Source organism: Macaca thibetana, chromosome 1, assembly GCF_024542745.1.
Source record: "Macaca thibetana thibetana isolate TM-01 chromosome 1, ASM2454274v1, whole genome shotgun sequence".
NCBI lineage: Eukaryota > Metazoa > Chordata > Mammalia > Primates > Cercopithecidae > Macaca > Macaca thibetana.
This window is the reverse complement of record NC_065578.1, coordinates 51,450,720-51,475,749: the sequence shown is the minus strand read 5'-3', so window position 1 is coordinate 51,475,749 and position 25,030 is coordinate 51,450,720. Positions and strand designations below refer to the sequence as shown.

Below are 25,030 nucleotides of genomic sequence, written 5' to 3'. Positions count from 1 at the left end.
CTCCTGAGCTCAAGTGATTCATCTGCCTTGGCCTCCCAAAGCACTGGGACTACAGTTGTGCACCATGGTACCTGGTCTTAGGTTAGCTAATTTCTAAGCAAAATTTATAAACTAGATATGGCAAATTGAAATTTCAAGCAAATTAATTTTAAATCTGATCCTAGAAGGAAAGGTAGCAAGCATTAATAACTGGCCAAACTTACAAGAGTGTGATTAGCAAGTAAGCCAGAAACCCACATTTCATCAATGTAGAACTTCTAAGGAAGTAGTATACGTTTCTGGTTTCCAAAATCAACTTAAGTACACGTGGAAAACTGCAAGATGGTTCCCCAGAGGTTCCTTCCTTTAAAATTGCCTATTAACACTCATTCATAATAAACACATTCTCTAAATAATTCTCAAATTTACTAGCTGGCGCGGTGGCTCACATCTGTAATCCCAGCACTTTGGGAGACCAAGGCAGGCAGATCACTTGAGTCCAGGAGTTCAAGAACAATCTGGGCAACATGGTGAGAATCCTGTCTCTACAAAAATATACAAAAAAAATAGCCAGGCATGGTGGTGTGCACCTGCAGTCTCAGCTACTTGGGAGGCTGACATGGGAGGACTGTTTGAGCTCAGCAGGTGGAGGTTGCAGTGAACAGAGATCATGCCACTGCACTCCAGCCTGGGTGACAGAGTGAGACTCTGTCTCAAAAAATTCTGAAATACTGTCATCGTTCTCATTCTGATGCCCATGATGCTAGCATCAAGAATTGAGAAGTTTCTTCTGAATCTCAATTTATGATATACTGAAGCTTTACTGTGTGTTAGCTAACACTTTTCCTAAAAAAAGTTTTGCACCATAATTGAGGTTTCTGGGATTAAAACCTAGCATATAAATTATTTGAGTAGCCTGTATAATTTATCTACCACCAGCTATTCTAATGGTAAGTTGTCATTTAACATACTCATCTCAAGAAGAACTTAAGTCAGATAAGTTCAAGATTTGTTTGGCTTTCCTCCATGGAGAATTCACCTACCTCACCCCTGTAACTAAATGTGAGAGTTTCAGTTAGTTCCACAGCTGTCCTCTGGGATATATTATTTTATACAAACCAACTTTTTCAGAACTCAGTGTTCAGTAAGATGTGGCTTAATATAAAAATACTTGTGTGTAATAAATCTGAAAGTTTTATGTACTATCTATGAGTCAGTAAACCATATCTAATTTTAATTTTTAAGAATTTATAACTTACAATTCACAATTTTAACCATTGACAACAAATTTGCATTTAAAACAAATACAAGTGGGTCAGGGCCACCATCCTCCAACTGCTGCATTACTGAAATCTGTGATGGTTTCTCTTCCACAGCATAGTCTGAAAGGGGAGAAAACAATGTAATAAGGTTGGTTAAACGGACAAATCAAGAAAGAGATCAGATGGAGAAATGAGCTAATTATTTACAGAAAAGAGACATGCATTTGACTTATCAACAGGTGCATATAGAGCATGGTTTGTATCTGCTAGCTCAGTATCATGTTAATAGTGCCCCCTTTTACTCTCAGAAGTGACCCACTCCACTTTAGATGATAATGTGGTTATCCTGTGTATAGACCTCTCCCCACAGTAGTTTGTGCCACAATCTAAAGACTATCTTTCTATTCAATAAAAAATTTCCAACTATTATAACAAGAATTTCACATAATAAACGTTCAAGACCAGCATTTAAAATAACTCATGATATACAAGCAATAATATACTAGTTACCTCTGGAAAGGATATCAAATAGTTGGGGTAGAAGAGAGCCCTACCTTTAACTCTATGACCTTTTGTACTGTTTGACATTTTTGACAATTAAAAACTTAAACTTTAAAAAATGAACCCAGAAAATAAAAGTATCATATGTGACTGGCTTCATAAAACAACTCCTTTAGGTATAATTCAAGAGTTTAGTACATATATCACTAAAATCACCAGTAAATCACACATAAGATTCTGAACATGAACAGGTTAATACTGAATGTAAACTCTTCCCATTTAATCTCTGGAAGCACAGTATGTGCTTCAGCACCTCATTTTGAATGACAGTGGTCCTTTCAGCTTGAAGTCAAATCATGGGTAATAATCACTGTAGAACCTAGAGATGTGGGAAAGGAACTGAAAATCTAAAAGTTGAATGTTGCTTAATTGATCTTATATAAAATGCATCTTTGCGGGACAATCAGGTAGAACAAAGTAACATCATTTCTCATTTTCTAATGGAAATTTTAAAATTGATTTTTTGGCTACAATGGGAAATATCTACCCCATTATTAAAAATACTTATTGGAAAGAGAAATCCTGAGTTTAAAATTTTTTAAATAAAGTCATCCCACTGGAATAAAAAATTGCAAAATTTTGGTAAAGAGACTGCAATATAGTTTAAGTAATACAGATAATTAACTGTTCTTTCTTGGTAGGAGAAGTTTTGACAATTAGATTTAATGGATATAACTTTTTATGAAAATGGAATCCAGCAGTCTGACTTTTTTTTAACAACAGAGTAGGCCAATTTAGTTCCTTGTTAATCTAAGATTTATTAAAATAAAAATCTGAACCCTAAGCAGCAATTTTACTAACAATAGATGTTTTCACAGGGTCCTGGTAAAGGAGCAAAGGCATTATGCAATCAAAAGAACGCTTAACTGTATATGAAAGTTCACTGCTGAACTATCTGGGACATAACTGCATTTGAGAGCCTACTACAGGCCTAGCACCATGCAAGCAGCAGTAAACACAAGTATAAAATAAGATGAAGAAATTCATAGTCTAAGTGAAAGAATATGATCTGAAAATACAATATCTAAATTGCAATGAGAAAAAGCGTTAATGTAGCCAACAGTCTATAGGAACTGCTATTAGAACACAGATAAAGAAGCAAAACACTATTTTCTAAGCAGCCCAGGTAAGGATTCAGAGAAGAGTTAACCATTAAGCTGGATTTTAAAAGGTTGAGGAGTTCTTCAGGAAGTCTACAGTAGAGGGGGTGTTCTAGGCAGAAGAAAGGAAGAAATGGAAAATATTAATTACATGCCTACTTTATGCCAGATACCTTCTTGGTATGTACCTACAGGTATAAAATCTAACTTAATAACCACAATGACTCTTAAGAAGGTGTAGTTAGAGAAATATTTAATAAAACAGAATAGGAAACAAATTCAGAGAGGATGAATGACTTGTCAACTGGATCACACAGCTAGAATGGAATGGTACTGGCATTAAAAGTCAGGTTTGTTCAATTCTGAAGTCCATTCTTTCCCATTATTCCACAGCACAAGAAAAAGTACAGAAGAATGAAAAGTAAGTATTCAACAAATAGCAAATAATCTGCAGTATACATGTAAGGTGCTGAGGAATGGCTGGAAATAAAGTTGATAATAAATGGCTAGAAAGACAGGCTGAGATAAGGTTATAAGAAACATTGTCAGACCGAGCACAGTAGCTCACACCTGTAATCCCAGCACTTTGGGAGGCCGAGGTGGGCAGATCCCCACGTCAAGAGTTCAAGACCAGCCTGGTCAACATAGTGAAACTCCGTCTCTACTAAAAATACAACAATTAGCCAGGCGTGGTAGCGTGTGCCTGTAGTCCCAGCTACTCAGGAGACTGAGGCAGGAGAACTGCTTGAACCTGGGAGACAGAGGCTGTGGTGAGCCGAGACTATACAGCTGCACTCCAGCCTGGTGACAGAGCGAGACTCCGTCTCAAAAAAAAAAAAGAAAAGAAAAGAAACATTGCCTGCGAAGATAAGTAATTTACACTAAAGGCACTGGGAATCCATTAAATATTTCTAAGTAAAAGCAATAAAGATAATATCTATGTTTAAAAACATAACTGGCAACAGTGTAGAAGACAAAATGAAGGAGAGAAATACTGAAGGCAAGGAGACCAGGCAAAAACCTAGGACAAAGTTCAGGAGAGGTTAATTAATAAGCCACCTTCTGAAAATGCAGTAATTGTATACTGATCTGTATATGTCAGCAATAAAATTTCACACTAATCATCAGAGAAATGCAAATCAAAACCACAATGGGATATCATCTCACACCATTCAGAACGGCTATTATTAAAAAGTCAAAAAACAATAGATGCTGGTGAGGCTGTGGAGAAAAGGGGACATGTATACACTGTTGATAGAAATGTAAATTAGTTCAGTCACTGTGGAAAGCAGTTTGGAGATTTCTCAAAGAACTTAAAAGAGAATTACCATTCAGCCCAGCAATCCCATTACTGGGTGTATATCCAAAAGAAAATAAATTGTTCTACCAAAAAGACACATGTACTTGAACATTCACTGCAGCACTATTCACAATAACAAAGACATGGAATCAACCTAAGTGCCCATCAGTAGCTGACTAGATAAAGAGACCCTGTCTCAAAAACATAAAAAACCAAAAAAAAGAAAGCAGGAAAAAAAAACAAAACCCTACCCATTGGGTACTATGCTCACTACCTGGGTGACAGGATCAATCATAAGCCAAACCTCAGCATCATGCGCTATATCCACGTAACAGACCTGCACATGTACCCTTTGAATCTAAAATAAAAGTTAAAATTATAAAAATAAAATTTCACATAATATTAAGCATTATTTTGATAATAATTTTACTTCTTACCAGGATTCCCTAAAAATATTTTTAACAGTAAAATTGCCATTTAAATTCAGTGCTCTTCACACTTACTATACGTTCTTTCTGAAAGTATATTATACTTCAAAACAAAAAGCTAAATAAATGACTGTATCAGGGTGGGTTAATCCTAAACCACAAGCAATCCTTCAGAATATTATGTGCTTTGAAATATTTTTTAAAACTGCTAATAAGCTACATTTACATTATAAGTAGTATCATATCCATTCAAAAAATGAAAATGACATTATAATATAAAACATAAGCATCTACTCTAAAATAATCAATAACAGCAACAACTGTTTTCATAGTATTCGGGGAGTTTGTTTTGTTGGGTAAGAGAAAGGTGAATGTCACTCAAATTCTGTCTCTCTCACTTAATTAGAAGGTAACATTTGACAGACAGAACTATCACTGTCTAAATATGTAGTCCACATACCTCCTTTTACACCCGTGGAGATGAGAATGGGAGGAAGGCCATCTTCAGGAATAAGATTCATTGCACTTCCAACAGGACTTCCGACCTGAGTTATACTCCCAGAGAACAGACAAATATCCGTCTAGGAAAAGCAAATCAACAAAGTGAGCACTACAGAGAATTCAATACTTTGGCAGGACATAATTAAAAATATAAATGGGAACTTACGTGAAAATTTGAAATTCATACTTTTTGAAAGGCAGCACAAAATATTCATTAACCCATGGGTTAAAAAAAAAAAACAAATTAGGCTTACACCATGAAAATGTTTTCAAATGCGTAAGTTTCTCCTTTTGGTATCATCAAATCATTGTAATGACAGAAGAGGCCTTAAAACCTGCATTAAAGCTTCCTTTACCCAGATTTCTTTTGCCATAAGAGAAAAATATTTTTAAACTGTAGTGGCAAAAGAAACAAAATTTCAATAATTATTTCATAATTTCTTTATCTTTAATATCTTGGGAACTACTTAAGGTCTAATTTATATTGCTTTTAAAAATTAACTTTGAAAACGGCAACAGTTGCAAAACAATGTGAATGTACTCAATGTCCATGAATTCACTTAAAAATTGTTAAAATTGTAAATCATGTTATATATATTAATATTTTTCCACAATAAAAAAGGGAAAAAAATCAACTTTGATAAAATGTCATCATTTTTCATTTACTATGTAATAAAATAAAACTTGAAGTTCTTTTTTTTTTTTTGAGAAGGAGTCTTGCTCTATCGCCCAGGCTGGAGTGCAATGGCATGATCTGCAACCTCTGCTTCCCTGGTTCAAGTGATTCTCCTGCCTCAGCCTCCCGAGTAGCTGGGATTACAGGTGTGTGTCACCACACCTGGCTAATTTTTTGTATTTTTAGTAGAGACAGGGTTTCACCTGTTAGCCAGGATGGTCTCAATCTCCTGACCTTGTGATCCACCAGCCTTGGCCTCCCAAAGTGCTAGGATTACAGGTGTGAGCCACCGCGCCCAGCCTGAAGTTTATTTTTCTTTGCATTAGTAGGCAGATCATGTTAGCTATATTTAATGAAGTATAAGGTTGCATAACACGTTGGTTGGCGTTAAATCCACTTAATTATTAAATAGAACATGTTCAAATATCTATTAAAATGATGCTCTCCTCTCTATATTCTCTATAACTTTTATTTCCCATACTACACAGATGTATATTCTCTATAACTTAAACATGAAACTGAAGTTTTTAAAGAGTTAAAAGAGGCCAGGTGCAGTGGCTCATGCCTGTAATCCCAGCACTTTGGGAGGCCACGGCGGGTGGATCACCTGAGGTCAGGAATTCGAGACCAACCTGGTCAACATGGTGAAACCCCATCTCTACTAATAATACAAAAATTAGCTGGGCATGGTGGCACACGCCTGTAATCCCAGTTACTCGGGAGGCTGAGGCAGGAAAATCACTTGAATCCAGGAGGCGGAGATTTCAGTGAGCCAAGATCACACCATTGCACTCCAGCCTGGGCGACAAGAGCAAAACTCCGTCTCAAAAAGAAAAAAAAGAAAAAGAAAAAGAAAAGAAAAATATTTGAAAGCTGTTTTTAACATGTATAACAATATTCATATGGCCGGGTACAGTGGCTCGCGCCCGTAATCCCAGCACTCTGGGAGGCCAAGGAAGGCAGATTGCTTAAGAACAGGAGTTCAACATCAGCCTGGCCAACATGGTAAAATCCCGTCTCTACAAAAAATATAAAAATTAGCCGCACATATGCCTGTAATCCCAGCTACTTGGGAGGCTGAGGCAGGAGAATTGCTTGAACCTGGAAGGTGGAGGTTGCAGTGAGCCGAGATCCTGCCACTACATTCCAGTCTGGCCAACAGAGCGAGACAGAAAAGAAAAGAAAAGGAAAGAAAAGGAAAGAAAAGGAAAGAAAAGGGAAAGGGAAAGAAAGAGGGAAGAGGGAAGAAAGGAAAAGGGAAAAGGGAAAAGAAAAGGAAAAGAAAGGGAAGAGGGAAGAAGGGAAGAGGGAAGAGGGAAGGGGAAGGGGAGAGGGAAGGGGAAGGGGAGGGGAGGGGAGGGAAGAGGGAAGAGGGGAGGGGAAGAGGGGAGGGAGGGGGAGGGAAAAGGGAAAAGGGGAGGGGAGGGGAAAGGGGAGGGGAGGGGAAAAGGAAAAGGAAAAGGAGGAAAGGAAAGGAAAGGAAAGGGGAGGGGAAAAGGAAAAAGGGAAAAGAAAAAGAAAAAGAAAAAGAGAAAAAAGAAAAAGGGGAGGGAAAAAGGGAAAAAGGGGAGAAAAAGGGGAGGGGAGAAAAAGGGAGGGGGAAAAAGGGAAGGGAAGGGAAGGGAAGGGGAGGGAGGGAAGGGAAGGGAAGGGAATATTCCTAGCAGCTTTATATCATTCAGAATAGCCAAAAACTGGAAACAATTTGAATGGCCACTAATAGGAGAACATAACATAAATTATGGCATATCCATACAATGGAATACTACTCAGCAATAAATTAACTTTTGATGCATATGGATAAATCTCATAAATATTAGGTTGAGCTTAAAAAGCTAAACACAAAACATTATATACTATTGTTTCGATTCATATGAATTCAAGAATAAGCAAAACTAATCTGTAGGGACAGAAGTGAGAACAATGGTTACCTTGATCAAAGGGGAAGGTGCTGACAGAAAAAGTGCATAACCCTTATGGAGTACTGGAGATGTTCTGTATCTTCACCTGGATGGTGGTTACATATTTTATGTGTGTGTATACACACACAAACACACACACACACATATATATATAAAACCATGTATAAATTCAAGTTGTTTCCTAAAGATTAATGCTCCTTAGTTATGCATTTTGCTATATATTTTATACCTGAACAAACATTAAAACTATTTCTTCAAAATATGGCCGGACACGGTGGCTCATGCCTGTAATCCCAGCACTTTGGGAGGCCGAGGAGGAGAGATCACCTGAGGTCAGGAGTTCAAGACCAGCCTTGCCAATATGGTGAAACCGTCTCTTACTAAAAATACAAAATTTGCCAGGTGTAGTGGTGGGCACCTGTAATCCCAGCTACCCGGAGGCTGAGGCAGGAGAATCACTCAAGCCCGGGAGGCAGAGGTTGCAGTGAGCTGAGATCATGCCACTGCACTCCAGCCTGGGCAACAAGAGCAAAACTCTGTCTCTAAGAATAAAATAAAATAAATATGCCCATGTTTTACCATACTTTTGTCTCTACTTAGGACAAAGTTTTTAGGACTATACGTTTTTAGTGGGATTTCTAAAATTTTCCAATATGGCATCATATAGGAACTTTGTAAAATTTTACTGGCAAACTACTATTAACTGACTTGAAGGCCTGGTACAGAAAATAATCGATTCTAACCTACTATTGAATGGCGCAAAAATCCTTCTTTTAATATCATAAGAAGTGGTCAGTTGGTCTCTACTTAAATGCCTTCTGTGAAAAGGCATTTACCGAGGGGCTTAAAATCTAGATGACAGGTTGATGGGTGCGGCAAACCACCATTGCACATGTATACCTATGTAACAAATCTGCAGGTTCTGCACATGTATCCCAGAACTTAAAGTATAATAATAATTTAAAAAAAGACATTTACTTCATTTCTTGGGCACTTTTTAAGTGCCAGGCACTCTACTAGACCATAAAATAAGAAAACTATAAATATTTTCTAGTCTGGCATTAAAAAGTTTGTTTTCTCTCATTTTACCACATAAATATTAGAGTGGTGCACAATGTGAGAGCACAACATAATATGGCTTAGCTTGTCTTATAATGAGCAGAAAATTGTTTCCCTATAACATTCACTCACTACACCTTCCTCATTCTTTCAAAAATGTTTACAGTTTAAGAACCAATCATACAAACTAAGAGATAGGAAATAAATTTAATAGGAAGAAAAAAATCATCACCCTCCCGCCTCAGCCTCCTGAGTAGCTAGGACTACAGGCATGTGCCATCATGCCCAGCTAATTTTTAAATTTTTTGTAGAGACAGAAGTCTGACTATGTTGCCTAAGCTGGTCTCAAACTCGGGGCTCAGGCAATCCTCCTGCCTTGGACTTCCAAAGTGCTGGGATTACAGGTGTGAGCCACCGCGCCCAACCCAAACTAACACTTCTTGATGTGATCCTTTAAGAAATCACCCTCATGGCCGGGCGTGGTGGCTCAAGCCTGTAATCCCAGCACTTTGGGAGGCCGAGATGGGTGGATCACGAGGTCAGGAGATCGAGGCCATCCTGGCGAACATGGTGAAACCCCGTCTCTACTAAAAAATACAAAAAACTAGCCGGGCAAGGTGGCGGGCGCCTGTAGTCCCAGCTGCTCAGGAGGCTGAGGCAGGAGAAGGGCGTGAACCCGGGAGGCGGAGCTTGCAGTGAGCTGAGACCGGGCCACTGCACTCCAGCCTGGGCAACAGAGCGAGACTCTGTCTCAAAAAAAAAAAAAGAAATCACCCTCACTTATGTAGGATTGTCATTACTGCCAAAAAATGTTTAATCTGAAACTAATCATGAGAAAAAAAAAAAAAGACAAATACAAATTGAGAGTCTCATGTAAAACATGGCCCAAAGACTTAAATATTAATGATACAAAAACTTAAAAAAAAAAGTAAGAGAACTGTTCAAGATTAAAGCAAACCAAAGAAATATGACAACTAAATGAAATTGTGGTCCTTAATGAGATCTTGATTTTTAAAAATAAACTTTATTTAAAAAATTAATATATCTGTGCACACACATATATGTAAAAATGAAATCTATAAAGAACATTATTGTGACATTTGGGGAAATCAGAATTATATGTTAAGTTTCCGTCTCATGTGATAATTGTATTGTGGTTATATAAGAAAAGGACTTTTCTTAAGGTACACAAGTTGAACTATCAAATGGTGAAGTGCAACCAATCCTTAAATGGGTCATTAAAAAAAATGTGTATGTACTGTGAAGTGGTAGAGTAAATGTGGCAAAATGGTAATAGTTGATGAAGATAGGTGAAGAGTATATGGGTATTCACTATACTATTCTTGTAACTTTTCTATAGGTTGAATTTGTTTCCAAATAAATAGTTGTGGCCAGGTTTGCCTATAGTTCCAGCTATTTGGGAGGCTGTGGCGGGAGGATCCCTTGAGCCTGGGCCGTTAAGGCTGCAGAGAGCCATGTCTGTGGCACTATACTGCAGCCTGGGCGACAGTGAGACTTTGTCTCAAAAAAAACCAAAACAAACAAACAAAAAAACAGTTGCGGGGAATAAAGAAAAAACTTTCTTGACAGTCACTGTGGAGATACAAAGAAGGATTAGACATAGTCCTGGCTGTCACCCTCAGCAGCCATAGAAAAATTTTAAAAATAGAAATATTTGAAGACAGATATTACATGGTTCAATAACTCACCAAACAGGTAACTCAGCTCTGCATGTCAAAAAATCTAATCTTAACAACATGCAATTTCAATTACAATCAAACTCACAAATTATATAGGATGTAAATGTCTGAAAAAATATTACTTGTTAATATAAATAATTAGTAACTAACAATTCTATGAAAACATCAGGAGTAAAATTTTTATTCAATCCTGATAGGGTGTGGTGGCTCACACCTGTAATCTGAGCACTTTGGGAGGCTGAGGCGGGTGGATCACTTTAGGTCAGGAGTTCGAGACCCAGCCTGGGTAACACGGTGCAACTGTGTCTCTACTAAAAATACAAAAACTAGCCTGGCATGGTGGCAGGTGCCTGTAATCCCACCTACTTCAGAGGCTGAGGCAGGAGAATTGCTTGAACCTGGGAGACAGAGGTTGCAGTGAGCCAAGATCACGCCACTGTACTCCAGCCCGGGCAACAGAGACTCTGTCTCAAAAAAACAAAAAAAAAGTATCCAATCCTAATGTAAAATGTGGACTTGGATTGATTACGATGTGTCAGTGTAGGTTCAACAAGTGTAACAACTGTACCACTCAGGTAGGGGATGTTGATAAGCCAGGGTTTTCAACTCAGCTCCTCAGCCCCTTCATGTTACCTGCTCTTCCTCACCATAGCACTCCTGAGAGGCTGCCACAGAACCTGGGGAACATGCTTTAAAAACCAATGTAGCAAGGGGATAGAACTCTCTACAGCCCGACTGCTAGCTACAGTGGAGCACCTGAGCTCATCTGAGAACAATCTTCATTAAGAACCTTTCTCCTGAAAAAAACTTCTAAATATACAGTAAAGAACAACAGCTGATTTTTGCCACATTTACTTTATCCATATATGTGCACATACACACTAAGTTGTATCCAAAACCTAAAGAGTTCCACACAAAAGTAATTCAACATAGAAAAAGGCAAGACAGACGCAGCACAATGCTGAGTAAAGTAGCTATGCAATTTTAGTTGCTGTTTTGTTTTCTTACCTCTGCTGGTAGAGGACTGGTAGTTACTGGCTTGACTGGGTCATGTGACACAGCCAGGGTTCCTGCAGAGGAAGTTCCATTCATTGTTAATTTGGCTGCATCAGCAACTTCTCCATTGGGCAAGATCCCATCAGCAAACCAAACTCGCCTCTGCTCTCTGGGCTGAGCCACTTGAGGGGCCAGAAAAATAAAACAGGCATCAATGTGACATTGGAAGGTTTTCTAACATCAAAGAAGAGAAGGTCACCAATTCCAGTTGTACAAAGAAATCACAACTTGGCAACTTACAATCAGAAACATCAGAAATGTAACTGTATATAAAAGTGGTTATAAATGAATTAAAAATACAAATGTAAATATATTCTTTACTTCTTTAACTTATATGCAAAGAGTAAAAATACTTTGCTTTGAAATATTAAGAGTGCTTAAACACATCTATGATTATGTCACATACTCTGTCCCGTATCACTGACAGAGAAACTAAGGAAAGTGTTCAAGTGCCTCGGAAATAAATTAATGGCAAGGGGAAAAAAGCAATAGACATTCACATTTTCTAAAGGTATGAGGTTTCCAAAGAAATTAAACATCTGGAAAAGTGATATGGTACTTTTAAAGGGCAAAAGATGCCCTGAAGAATGTTAAAGAATAATTCATTTATAATGGAAGAGCTGGCACAGACATGTAAGAATTGGGAAGCAAACTGACCAGATCGTTGCCTGAAGTGTAACAGAAGAAGAAAAAGACTGATCTGGCAGTGCAAAAGTAATTTGTGTTTTAGTAAAAAGACGGAAAAAGCTGGAAAACTGACTCTGATGAAATGATCCTTTAAGTCCAGTTTTTGAAATCAGTTCAAACAGCCAAAACACACAGAGACTAGGGAAGAACAACAAAAACAACAAATGAAGAGAATAAAGATTTTAAGAAAGCCTAAATTCATAAAAATACAAGGAGTATGACTAAGGGATGATCTGAAAAGAGAAAAAATGGGGAAGAGTATGATAATGTCAATAGAAGTCTATGATCTTCAAAAGGGGAGGTAGGTTATTTAGCAAGGGGAAGGGAATATTAATAGATGAAAAGATAAAATTAATGAAAGAAGACTGATTTTCATTACCAAGGGAAACCTGATAAGATCATTTTAAGGAAATAAATGTTATTTTTACTATTCATAATCCCCTGCACTTACACAGTGTCTTTCATCTAACAATATCATAATCATAAAGATATAATAAATCAATGTAAGTTGAGCCTGTAATTTTCTACCTGTCATATGATATAATCAGAATTAAAGTTCTAGATTTAAAGTCTATGTCCCTAACACAAAAATGTTCGTATTTTTATATGGACAGATTAAAAATGAAAAGAGAAAATGGCAATGTATATTCCAAAAAGCAATACTTGATTGGGCTGGTCAGAAAGAAGAACTCTCATTTTTACCACTTACTAAACTCCTACAAAAAACATTAAGGTAGGCATGAGGTAGGCTAGGAATTTACAGACTGACTTCAAATTCTGCACCTCTTTTTAAGGACAAGCAGTGTAATTACTCCATTCTTAAGTTGGAGAGGAGACTGACATATATTCTGAGGTGCCTCTAAAATACCAAGCAACACAATATTATTCTCTACTTGCCCAGAAATAGTCTTGACACATTTCTCACCTTATTGTTCCATTTTAATAACCATCCAAAGAGACTTATCTGCAGTGTTTTTTAAGACTTGTGCTGTAAAGTCATATCAGCACCTTTTCAGAGGAACTTCGTGAGGAAAAAGAGAGAGAATAGCACATGATCCCCTACCTTCTGCTCCAGGGTGCTTTAAAACTCCCACAGGTACCATCACAGTGGGAGGTGGAGAGCTCAGAGCTCCTGAGGCCTGAGCTTGCTGCAAGGGAGGGATAGTAGAACAGTATTCAGCAGGATTGTTAGGGTTAGGGCTCTGGCTTGAGGCACTCATCATGTTCTCCCAGGCTTGAGCTAAAGCAAATACAGACACAATCAATGTGAATGGATTGCAAAATATGGACATCAAGACCTCCACAATATTGGATAAATACTGCAGCTTCTCCTAATTAATACTCATAGTATGTCTCTCTTCCAGCTAGTGAAGGTATTAAAGAGATAGATGATTTTATGTAATAAAGGAGACCATTTAGCCAAGTAAACTATTTGGTTGGAGCAAATAAGAACATGATTTTTTTTTTTAAAGAATTAGACTGGGCACGGTGGCTCATGCCCGTAATCCCAGCACTTTGTGAGGCCGAGGCGGGCAGATCACGAGGTCAGGAGATCAAGACCATCCTGGCTAACACAGTGAAACTCCATCTCTATTAAAAATACAAAAAATTAGCCAGGCGTGCTGGTGGGCGCCTGTAATCCCAGCTACTCGGGAGGCTGAGGCAGGAGAATGGCGTGAACCCGGGAGGCGGAGCTTGCAGTGAGCCAAGATCATGCCACTGAACTCCAGCCTGGGCAACAGAGCAAGAGTCCATCTCAAAAAAATAAAAATAAAATAAAAAAGATTATCAGATATTTCTGATAGACTGATAGCAGATCAGTCTGAGTTAAAGGTTGGAGCCTGGCTTCTTTATAGGAGACCAAACATTTCCTTAAGAGGGAGTGAAACAACAACAAACTTTAAGAATTTGAAACCGGGATAGCATTTAGACATTTTTTCATTTGTTTTAATATTTAATGCATTTTATAAAGTTCTATCAAAAAGCAAAATCAGGGGCTAAAATAGCATAACTCTACTGTATAATTTTAAGTTTCATTTCTAAACTTTTAAGGCTCTTGTTAAAGTAAAATCTCATTAAAAATTTCTAAAGCCTAAAGCTCAGGAGGACACATCTCAATATTTTTCTGAATTCTGCTTTTATGTAATCATCACCCTGTACAAAAGTATCCATCAGTAACAACCATTTCACATCTTTGGTGTGTCTCAAAAGCACAGGACCTATTTGAACATGAAAATGTGCCAATATCATATAAATGTGATCAACCAATATAAATGATCACAAATACATTAAGATTCTGTGTACCCTATAATTTTACTAAATACTGACACATCACCTATTGCCTTTAAAGCAAATAGGATGAAAGGTGCTACAGAAATGAAAGATACCACATTTTATCTTCTAGGTTCAGGTAATACCACATGCCCAGAAATAGAAGTCACCCTCTTTTTAAGCATCCTTTCAAAAATCTCATTCAACATCAAAGAATGATCCATAAGATTCTGAATATTTATTGCCTCTAAACTGCAAGACAAGGCTAGTAACAAAAGCTATGTTCCTTTGAAAGCACTGGCAGGAAGAGGGGAGGAAGAGAAAAGGAGAAAGGGAAAAAGGAATAGGGAACACTGAAAAGCATCAAATTAAATATTAAGAAAAAGACCGGGCTAAGCCATGCGAGAGGAAAGACGCTGGAAAAACCAGGAAAAGTGGATTACCTTAGGATCCCCTGTTAAGGGCCTCCTTGGCTTAACAAAAAGTAAGTATTCCATGTGAATCCTCTGCCATTTCCTTCATCTTTAGCTATGCCAAGTTAAAAAAAAATTAGCTATCAAGTTGGAAGATCTCATCAAATAAAAGAGGTATTAGGTACTATAATTAAGCAGCATGCTCTTATCTGTGAATATGTGCCCGAAAATGAAAGCAGCAGAATAAAAATCATCAATTGAGCAACCAAGTGAAAAAACCACTATTTAAAAAGTAACCCTTAAGAGTGGAGAGAATGATTCATATTTGGTCAAAATCACAAGAATTCAGAAATGGGAGGAAACTGGGTGGATCATAGGAAATTAGAACAGATCAGATTAACTGTCATGCAATAGGTTAATAAGCCAGCAACAGGAAAACGTCACTATCAGCAATGCAGACAGACAGAGCAGGAGGGGTCTCAGAGCAGATAAGTTCCAGCCTCCAGGAGGCACACTATCCTGGCACAGGTAGCACTGGTGTTCAAGTTCAACATTTTATGTCTATTAGTAATTGTTCCAGCAACTGTACAAAGATGCATTCAAAGAGAAAATACTATAACCTGAACAATTTTAGTGTATCTTTTTACAAGAATACTCAGGGTTTTAACTAATATGCCCTTAAAATCATTTCCAGTCCAGCAAAAGATGAACACTGGATAAGTTTTATTTACTTTCCCCAGCCATATTCTTTTACCACATAAGAACTAGATTCTAAACCACTATTCTCATAGCAAATCTAAGTAGCATTAAAGAGATAAATAGGCTTTAAAAATGCAATTTCCTACTTGGTCCTAGATGCTAAAATACTTATTTTCAACAAGGTGAGTGAAACAAGGTGTTGATAAGAACGCATGCTAAGTTATTAAGTTGTTCCTTAGAAAGAGATGGCTTCTCTTAAAAGGAAAATCTCAGCCCAATTTTAACATCTCATCATCTGGTGATCAAAAGCTCCCCGTTCCCACCTTACCCTGGTTATTTTATAGGAACACAAATAACTACCTCGCACCAGATTTTCAAAGAACTTCCACTATTCCTGCAAAACTTACCTGGCTTTAGCATTCATTCATTAAATTAGGCACAGGAATTCTGAAATGCTAAGATACTTCCAAAACATAGAAATTTAGCTAAATATTTTCAGTTAAAGTTATGACATTTGAGAAGGTGAGCAACTTGTAAAGAAAGGCGGGGGGAAAAAGTATTTTCCTGGGCATTCCCTTATTCTGTCTCAATAACTATGAAATCAACCTGTTTTAATACTTACCATTCATTAGCACTGAATGGCAGATTACACACACTCTAGCTTCCTTTCTGTCCATGTATAACAGTTTACATTTCAGGCTACAGCAGGAAGCACAGAAAACCTGTGGGGGGAAAAGAATACACAAAATTTACTAGGGATTACAGTGCAAAGAGAGTGAGCCAATATCGACAAATACTGATTGTCAGTGAACCTTATTAAACTACAATACTAAAGTTTCAAAGAAAATGTAGTTCAGGAAGTTGGGTAATTCAAAAGCAAGAGTGAGACTACAAGTCTGTCAACAATACAGAAATGGAAAACGTTGGCTGAAAATAAAAATCTTAGCAAAGATCACGTGGCAAATACACAGCAGTAGGGAAAAAAAACCACCTGAATTACCCTTAGGCAAGATTTCTATGCACACAATCACCTAACATGGGTACTGAAAGATAGTTACATCTGCTATTTCCATATGGAAAGGAATTATAGCAGGATGAAATAAACAAAGATTGGAATTGCGTTTTAACTTCTGTTTGTTACTATCCTTACATGTGGAATAACAACTACACCAGCTGTTTTCACTGTTTTTGCTATGAAGGCCAACGGTCAGTATATACAACTCAATCATAAACACATGCACTGCTTTAGCTACAGGAAACCAGAGCAGGCAATCAAAATCTGCCATGCCAATTTCCACCTTCTGGGCTTGGTTCCTGGTAATCTCACTTCCTTCTCCCTTCTACACTAGGCAACAACAATCTCCTTTGTTCCTGTTAAGATTTTTCTCTTTTTTTTTTTGAGACACAATTTGACTCTGTGGCCCAGGCTGCAGTGCAGTGGTGCGATCTTGGTTCACTGCTGCAACTTCCACCTCCTGGGTTCAAGTGATTCTTCTGCCTCAGCCTCCTGAGTACCTGGGACTTCAGGTGTGAGCCACCACACCTGGCTAATTCTTGGTTTTTGTATTATTAGAAGACATGGGGTTTCACCATGTTGGCCAGGCTGGTCTCAAACTCCTGAACTCAAGTGATCCACCCACCTCAGCCTCCCAAAGTGCTAGGATTACAGGCATGAGCCACCACACCCAGCCATTTATTTTCTTGAAAACTCATCAGTCATTTATCACATAGAGCCTTACGGTGGCAAAAGCCTGTTCCCAGTAGGATAAATTCTACTTCTTCAGTTTTTACGCCAAGAAGCATCCTATACTTTACAAAGTTGAACCAAGAGATGAGGGGTCATATTAAAGTCTAAGTTAAGATAGATATCTCCCATCCTACTATGTATAATTAATATCTAGTTACTATGATTGTTATCAGTTTACAATTTTTATAGGGCTTGACATTCTTAAATGTGATATAGGAAGATATCCCTGTGATATAGGGAGAACAAAGGGTATATATATTATCCTTATTTTCTATCAGAAGAAAGAGTTTAGAGGGTTAAATGACTTCAAGTTCACAGCAAACTATATGAATACTAGGCACTTTACATGTGTTACATTTAACCTCAAAAATTCTATGAAGACACTCATTTACAATTAGCAGTTAGGTAAACAGATGAATGTTCCAAAACTCCTATGTTGAAATCTTAACCCCAAAAGTGATGGTATTAGGTAGTGGGGCATATGGGATTAGTGCCCTATAAAAGAAGCCTGAGAGAGACTCCTCACCCTTCTGCCCTCTGAAGTTAGAGTGAGAACACAGCTATCTATAAGGAAGCAGGCCCTCACCAGATACCAAATCTACCGGTGCCTTGATCTTGGACTTCCCAGGCTCCAGACTGTAAGAAGTAAATCTCTGTTATTTATAAGCCATCTAGTCTATGGTATTTTGTTACAGCAGCCCGAGTGGACTAAGACGTTAGGTAAAATTACCAAGATCATACAGTTAGTAAGTTACATGATTAATCTGTAGGACTTCAATGGCTCTGTAGTTAACTACTCTGTAATACTACTTCATACTAAATTACATATTTCATTTACATTTTGAGTCTTGACTTTTCCTTCTCCCTCCCCATGACCACATCCCGTCAGTCATTAAGTCTTGTTGGTTTTTCTTCTGAAATTGTTCTTCCAAAATCACATCTTCTCTTATCTCTAACATTGCTGCCTCTGTTCAGGCTGTTATTATCTGAGGACTAAACAATCATGATGATAAACTAACTGTTCTCCTAATTCTTCACATCTGCCTTTCCAATTAATCTTCCACACAAAGACTAGATGAAGGAACTTTCTAAAAAATAAATCCAATAATGTTAAATTTCTTAAAATCCTTCAATAACCTTTCTTATAAAGAGACAAAACCAAGAATCTGTCATTCACTCATTTATTTCACAAATATATGAACTCTTATTATGTACTGGGCACCAAGCTATCCAATGGGGATGTCGCAGAAAACAAAACAGATATGGTCCTTGCCTTCATGCAATGCAATTTAGTGCAAGGGTTTCAGGTTATAACCTAAAATCAAATAATAACACAAGGCTGGGCACAGAAGAGTACGCCTGTTGTCCCAGATACTACATGGGAGGCTGAGGCAGGAGGATGACTTGAAGCCAGGAGTTTGAAGACACATTACACTATGACTGCACCTGTGAATAGCCACTGCACTCCTGTCTGAGTAACATAGCAAAACCCTGTCTAAAAAAAAAAAAGAAAGAAAAAGAAAAGAAAAAGAAAAACCACACAAGTGAATATAAAATTATGTGTTTCAAAAGTGGTAAATGGTGAAATAAGATCATGTAATCTAGGCTCTAGCCTAGATTGGCAAGGTCAGGGAAGGTTTTATTTAGGAAATGACAAGAGATCAAATCTGAAGGATGGATAAGAGTTTTCTGTGCACAAAGAGGTGCCAACAGTAGAGGAATAGTATGTAACAGTACAGGAAATAGTATGTACATAGTTTCTATTAGGGGAAGAAGCATGGACCCACCAAAGAACTAAAACGTTAATATAGCTTGAGGCCCCAACAGTTAAGGAATGCATGGAATAAGCTGAGGCCAAACCAAGCAAAGGCTCTCTAGGATCTGTTTTGACCTTTTTAATAGAGCAATGGGAAAGCCCTTAAGCACTTTTTTTTTTCTTTGAGACAGTCTTGCTCTGTCGCCCAGGCTGGAGTGCAATGGCACAATTTTGGCTCATTGCAACCTCCGCCTCCAGGGTTCAAGCCATTCTCCTGCCTCAGCCTCCCAAGTAGCTGGGATACAGGTGTGTGCCACCATGCCCAGCTAATTTTTGTATTTTTAGTGAGATGGGGGTTTCACCATGTTGGTCAGGCTGGTCTCGAACTCCTGACCTCAGGTGATCAGCCCGCCTCAGCCTCCCAAAGTGCTGGTATTACAGATGTGAGCCACCGTGCCCAGCCCCCACTTAAGCGTTTTAATCAAAAAGAAAGACATGATCAGATCTGTATGGCCACAGTGTAGGGGAAAAAAAAGTAAGAGAACAAGAATGGATTTGGGAAACTTTAATGAGCTACTGCAATTATTATAAAAAACATTAATTTATGATAAAAACATGAGCTTCAATAACCAATAAATACCTCCAAGGAAATAAGGCAAAGAACTCACATTGGTAAATACACACAAAAAATAAATAAAATGGCCAATAGATATAGTAAATACCACCCATGACAAAATAAAACAATGAGGTATGTTTTTACTAAGAGACTAGCAAAGATTTTTTTTTTAACAGTGATATCTAATGGTGGTGAGGGTATAGCTCTCATATTCTGCTGGTAGCAATATACACTGGTAGGTTAATTTGACAATATCTTTTAAAATTGTGTTTATTCAGTATGACTCAGCACACACAGTTTTAAAATTTTACCCTACTGAAAACATCCACATGTGCAAAGAGATCTACACAAGAATTATCTCCATATTGTTTATAATAAAAGTTTTAAACAATCCAAGTGCTCATCAGTAGTATAACAGCTAATTAAACTGCAGTATACCCATAAAATGGAATCCCGTTTCCGTAAAAAGAATGAGATAGTTCTGTACGTACTGGCTGACATGGAAAAGAAAAATATAGTCAAGTTGGAGGATGAGATCAGAATGGAAGTAGGGCCTTTTTTTAATTTTTAGACACAGCCTTGCTGTGCCACCCAGGCTGGAGTGCAGTGGCACCATTTCAGCTCACTGCAACCTCTGCCTCCCAGGTTTAAGCGATTCTGGTGCTTCAACCTCCTGAACAGCCGAGATTATTATTTTTTTATATTTTATTTTTATATTTTATTATTATTATTTTTTTAGACAGGGTTTCGCCATGTTGGCCAGGCTGGTCTCAAACTCCTACCTCGAGTGATCTGCAAGCCTGGGCCTCCCAAAGTGCTGGGATTACAGGCATGAGCTACCACAGCCAGCTGTCTTTTTCTCTCTTTTACTGTATATATTTTTTAATATATACATTTAAATGTTGTATTGGGATATTTTATTTTGATTAGTTTTTTCTGCACTGTTTAAATTAGAAAAAATAAAAAATAAATTAGTTGGTTTTGTGGGTTGAACTGTATCCCCAACAAATACTTAAGTTGAAGTCTTAACTCCTAACACCTTAGAATGTGACCTTATTTGAAGACAGGGTCTCTACAGAGGTAATCAAATTAAAACGAAGTGATGAGGGTAGTCTCCTAATCCAACAGGACTGATACCCTTACAAAAGGGGCAAATATGGATACAAGAAGAACACTTTATGAACATGAAGATGTCCATCTATAAACCAAGGAGAGAGACATGGAAGAGATCTTTTCCATACAGCCCCCAGGAGGAACCAACCCTACTGTCACCTTAATTTCAGACTTCTAGTAACTGTGAGATAATAAATTTCTGCTTAAGCTGCCCAATTTGTGGTATTTTGCTAACTCTAGCAAACTAATATAGTTGGGAACATTCAGAAGTAGTGAGTTAGTCTTTGGGACAATAATCTCAAATAAGAATTATTTTTTAAGAAAGAACAAAATATCTTAAAAAAAAAAAAAAAAAAAAAAAAAGCAAGGGAGCAGCAAATGGAGTAAACACAGAAGAACCCAAGAATACCCATCTTTCTCAACATCCCACAGGCCGAAGAACAGTATAGAGAGATCCTTTACATTTCCAATGGGATTAGAGGAAAGCACAGGAGTTAGCTAGAAAAGTAGATGACTCTTCAAAGACAGACTATGACATAGTGAGATTCATAGGTCATAAGAATTAGTATCACAAAGGAGATGGGCAGAATCTAAGAGATCTAAGCCAGGCTGGGAACAGATTAATAATCCTGAATTTGAAATTACTGGATAATAGTCAATTTGCCTGAAAAGATCAAGATAAAATTATCTACCATGAGCCAGGTTAGTCAGTGCTTCTCAACAGGGGCACTCCTGGCATTTTAGGTGGGCCAATTCTTCATAGGACAATACTGTCCTGTGCATAGCAAGATGTTTAGCAGTCTTGGTATGCACAGGTTACTAAATGCCAGTAGCAGCCTCAGTCATTCTGACAACTAAAAATACCCCACCATATTCCAAATACGATCTAAGTACCTTCCCCAGTTCTCTAAGCTACAGGTTTAGAGTAAAAAAGTAAAGTCAGTTCTAAAAATTAAGAGACTTACATATTTGCGAACCTGAACTTAAATTATACTGCTGAAATATCTTACCATATGCCATATATCTTTATCACAACACAATCTACTGCACTGATTGAACTTATTCTCCATTTCCCCACACTAGAATGTAAACTCCATGGAATGAGCTAAATTATTTTTAATACTGGTATCTTCAATATTGTGTCTGAAACATAGTACTCAGTAAATATTTGCTGATTGTTTCCTTGAAAAGTAAAGTTATTGCATAAATAAATGTTATGAATGGGACTAGGCACAGTGGCTCATGTGTGCAATCCCAGCACTTTGGGAGGCCGAGGCAGGTGGATTACCTGAGATCAGGAGTTCGAGACCAGCCTGGCCAAACATGGTGAAATCCCATCTCTACTAAAAATACAAAAATTAGCCAGGAGTGGTGGCAGGCACCTAGAATCCCAGCTACTCAGGAGGCTGAGGCAGAAGAATCGCATGAACCCAAGAGGCGGAGGTTGCAGTGAGCAGAGATCACACCACCAGATTCCAGCCTGGGAGACAAGAGCAAAACTCTGTCTCAAAAAATAAATACATAAATACATAAATGTATGAATGGAAAAACAAACAGTAATGTACACTTTTCTGGGAAGGACTATATCATTCATACCCAAATTCAGAAAATAATTTAGAGCCATTAAAATTTTGCAACAACACATTTTAATCTGTTTTACAAGAGTGATCTCAAGATTTGGATGCCTAATGGTTATGACTGACATCATATGGCAGGATCTGTATGATCTGCCTAAGTGTAAAGAGACAAAACAAGGTAACTTATAATATACATTCTAAACGATGTTTCAGCTAAGTACTGGTTAAAAGGTTCCATTTGTGTGTTTATATGTAATTTTCTTTAATGTGGCACTTCTGTGTTCCTATTTCAACTTGATTATTCTCTAGTCAGATGACCTCATGGAAATAATGTAAACTCTCTAGGTCTTAGTTTTTCTCACATGTAAACTAGAAATGCTAATACAGTATTCCCTTCATAAGGCTTTTATGAAGATTAAATGAGATTATATGTGTAAAATGTAGCATATAATAGGTTCTAAATGTATGTTGGGACCTTTCTTATTTCCCTTTCCTTTCCTTTTAAAATTTCCCACTGCAGGCTTTCCACATAACAAATCCTATTGCTAAATTTGTGAACATGCTTTATATTCAAAGTACCACTTTGTGCCTATTTATACCCTCTTACAGTGTGAATAACACTTATTCCTTTGCAATTCTTGAAAATTCAAATCATCAAATGCTCACTTATTTCTTTCCAAATTAGAAAATGCAAAAAATGATGTCCCAGGTCTTCAAAAAGCCCTATAATTATGACAAAAATAACTGTGATGTGAGAATAATAAAAACAGGAGAGGAGAGTGCATAGGACTGACCAATGTCCAGCTGTTCACAAAGACCAGTGAAAGTAACAACTTACAAAAATTGTGAAATGCAAAAGAGTACTTTATCCCTCCACTTACTAGCACATAGCAAAAATCAGTATCATAAGATCTAAAGCAGTTCAAACAAATCCAGACCCTTGCCTCTGTCTAAACACCTGTTTAAACTTCACTGTTATTAATAGAAAACAATAATAATTATGAGTCATTTTCATTTTAAGTGTCCATTACGGAAAAGGTTAAAGAGATCTCTAATTCAGATTTTCAATATTATATCCAAGTGAGGCTGTACAAACAAAAAGCTGTAACACCAGAATTGGAATAAAACAACATTCATCACAGAACTTTAAAAATGTTTGCAATTCATGTAATCAGAAATTACTTCCATTAATGTACTATGAATTAATTTTTATGTATTCTGAAACTATCTTCTAAATAGCACATGTATATTGCATTAAATGTTTTATGTGTAAGTTAAAAAGTGTAAATTTATCATAAAAAGCAATTAAAATATATCCTTATATTTTGTAATCAAGTTCTGACCATTCCATTCTTTTTTTTTTTTTGAGATGGAGTCTCACTCTGTTGCCAGGCTGGAGTGCAGAGGCCCAATCTCGGCTCAGTGCAACCTCTGCCTCCAGGGTTCAAGCAGATTCTCCTGCCTCAGCTACCCAAATAGCTGGGATTACAGGCACACGCCACCACACCCAGTTAATTTTTGTTATTTTTAGTAGAGACGATGTTTCACCATGTTGGCCAAGCTGGTCTCGATCGCCTGAACTCGTAATCTGCCTGCCACAGCCTTCCAAAGTGTCCATTCATTTTTAAAACTTTTTATTATACAAATTTTCAACCATACAAAAGTACACATAACAGTATAATAAACCCCGTGCCCATTACACAGTTTCAACACTTGTTTTATTTATTTATGTATTTATGTATTTATTTATTTATTTATTTATACGGAGTCTTGCTCTGTCGTCCAGACTGGAGTGCAGTGGCCCAATCTCGGCTCATTGCAAGCTCTGCCTCCCGGGTTCACGCCATTCTCCTGCCTCAGCCTCCTGAGTAGCTGGGACTACAGATGCTCGCCACCACGCCTGGCTAATTTTTTGTATTTTTAATAGAGACGGGGTTTCACCGTGTTAGCCAGGATGGTCTCGATCTCCTGATCTCGTGATCCGCCAGCCTTGGCCTCCAAAAGTGCTGGGATAACATTTATTAAAACGAATTCCTACCTACTTCTCCCCATCCGATCACTCTGAAGTAAACCTCAGATATCATTTCATCTTTAAATATTTCAATATATATCTTGAAACATAAAAAAAAAAAATTTTTTTTTTTGAGACGGAGTCTCTGTCACCCAGGCTGGAGTGCAGTGGCACGATCTCTGCTCACTGCAACCTCCGCCTCCCGGGTTCAAGCCATTATCCTGCCTCAGCCTCCCACACAGCTGGGACTACAGGCGCCCGGCACCATGCCCAGCTAATTTTTCTATTTTTAGTAGATACAGGGTTTCACCATGTTGGCCAGGATGGTCTCAATCTCTTGACCTTGTGATCCGCCCACCTCGGCCTCTCAAAGTGCTGGGATTACAGGCGTGAGCCACCACGCCCAGCCATAGAAATATTTTTTAAACATAACAATGTCACTTCCATACCTTAACCAAACAACAATTTCTTTTCCTTCCTTTTTTTTTTTTTTTTTTTTTGAGACAGAGTCTCACTCTGTCACCCAGACTGGAGTGTAGTGGCCATGGTCTCGGCTCACTGAAACCTCTGCCTCCCGGGTTAAAGAAACTGCCTCA

The 25,030-nt window shown here is 37.8% G+C and overlaps 1 protein-coding gene across 4 annotated transcripts in view; it reads right to left on the bottom strand.

Moving 5' to 3' along the window:
• ZFYVE9 (zinc finger FYVE-type containing 9) overlaps positions 1-25,030 on the bottom strand; it is a 209,133-nt gene that overhangs the window by 78,686 nt on the left and 105,417 nt on the right. For 3 of the 4 annotated variants that reach the window (XM_050802611.1, XM_050802616.1, XM_050802624.1), the window contains 5 exons: positions 16,237-16,336; positions 13,295-13,471; positions 11,497-11,666; positions 5,091-5,211; positions 1,239-1,361 (listed from right to left, as the gene is read on the bottom strand). In XM_050802611.1, coding sequence (XP_050658568.1) covers positions 1,239-1,361; positions 5,091-5,211; positions 11,497-11,666; positions 13,295-13,471; positions 16,237-16,336 — 691 coding nt within the window. The remainder of the gene's footprint in view (positions 1-1,238; positions 1,362-5,090; positions 5,212-11,496; positions 11,667-13,294; positions 13,472-16,236; positions 16,337-25,030) is intronic. The other variant, XM_050802631.1, reaches the window with a different exon arrangement.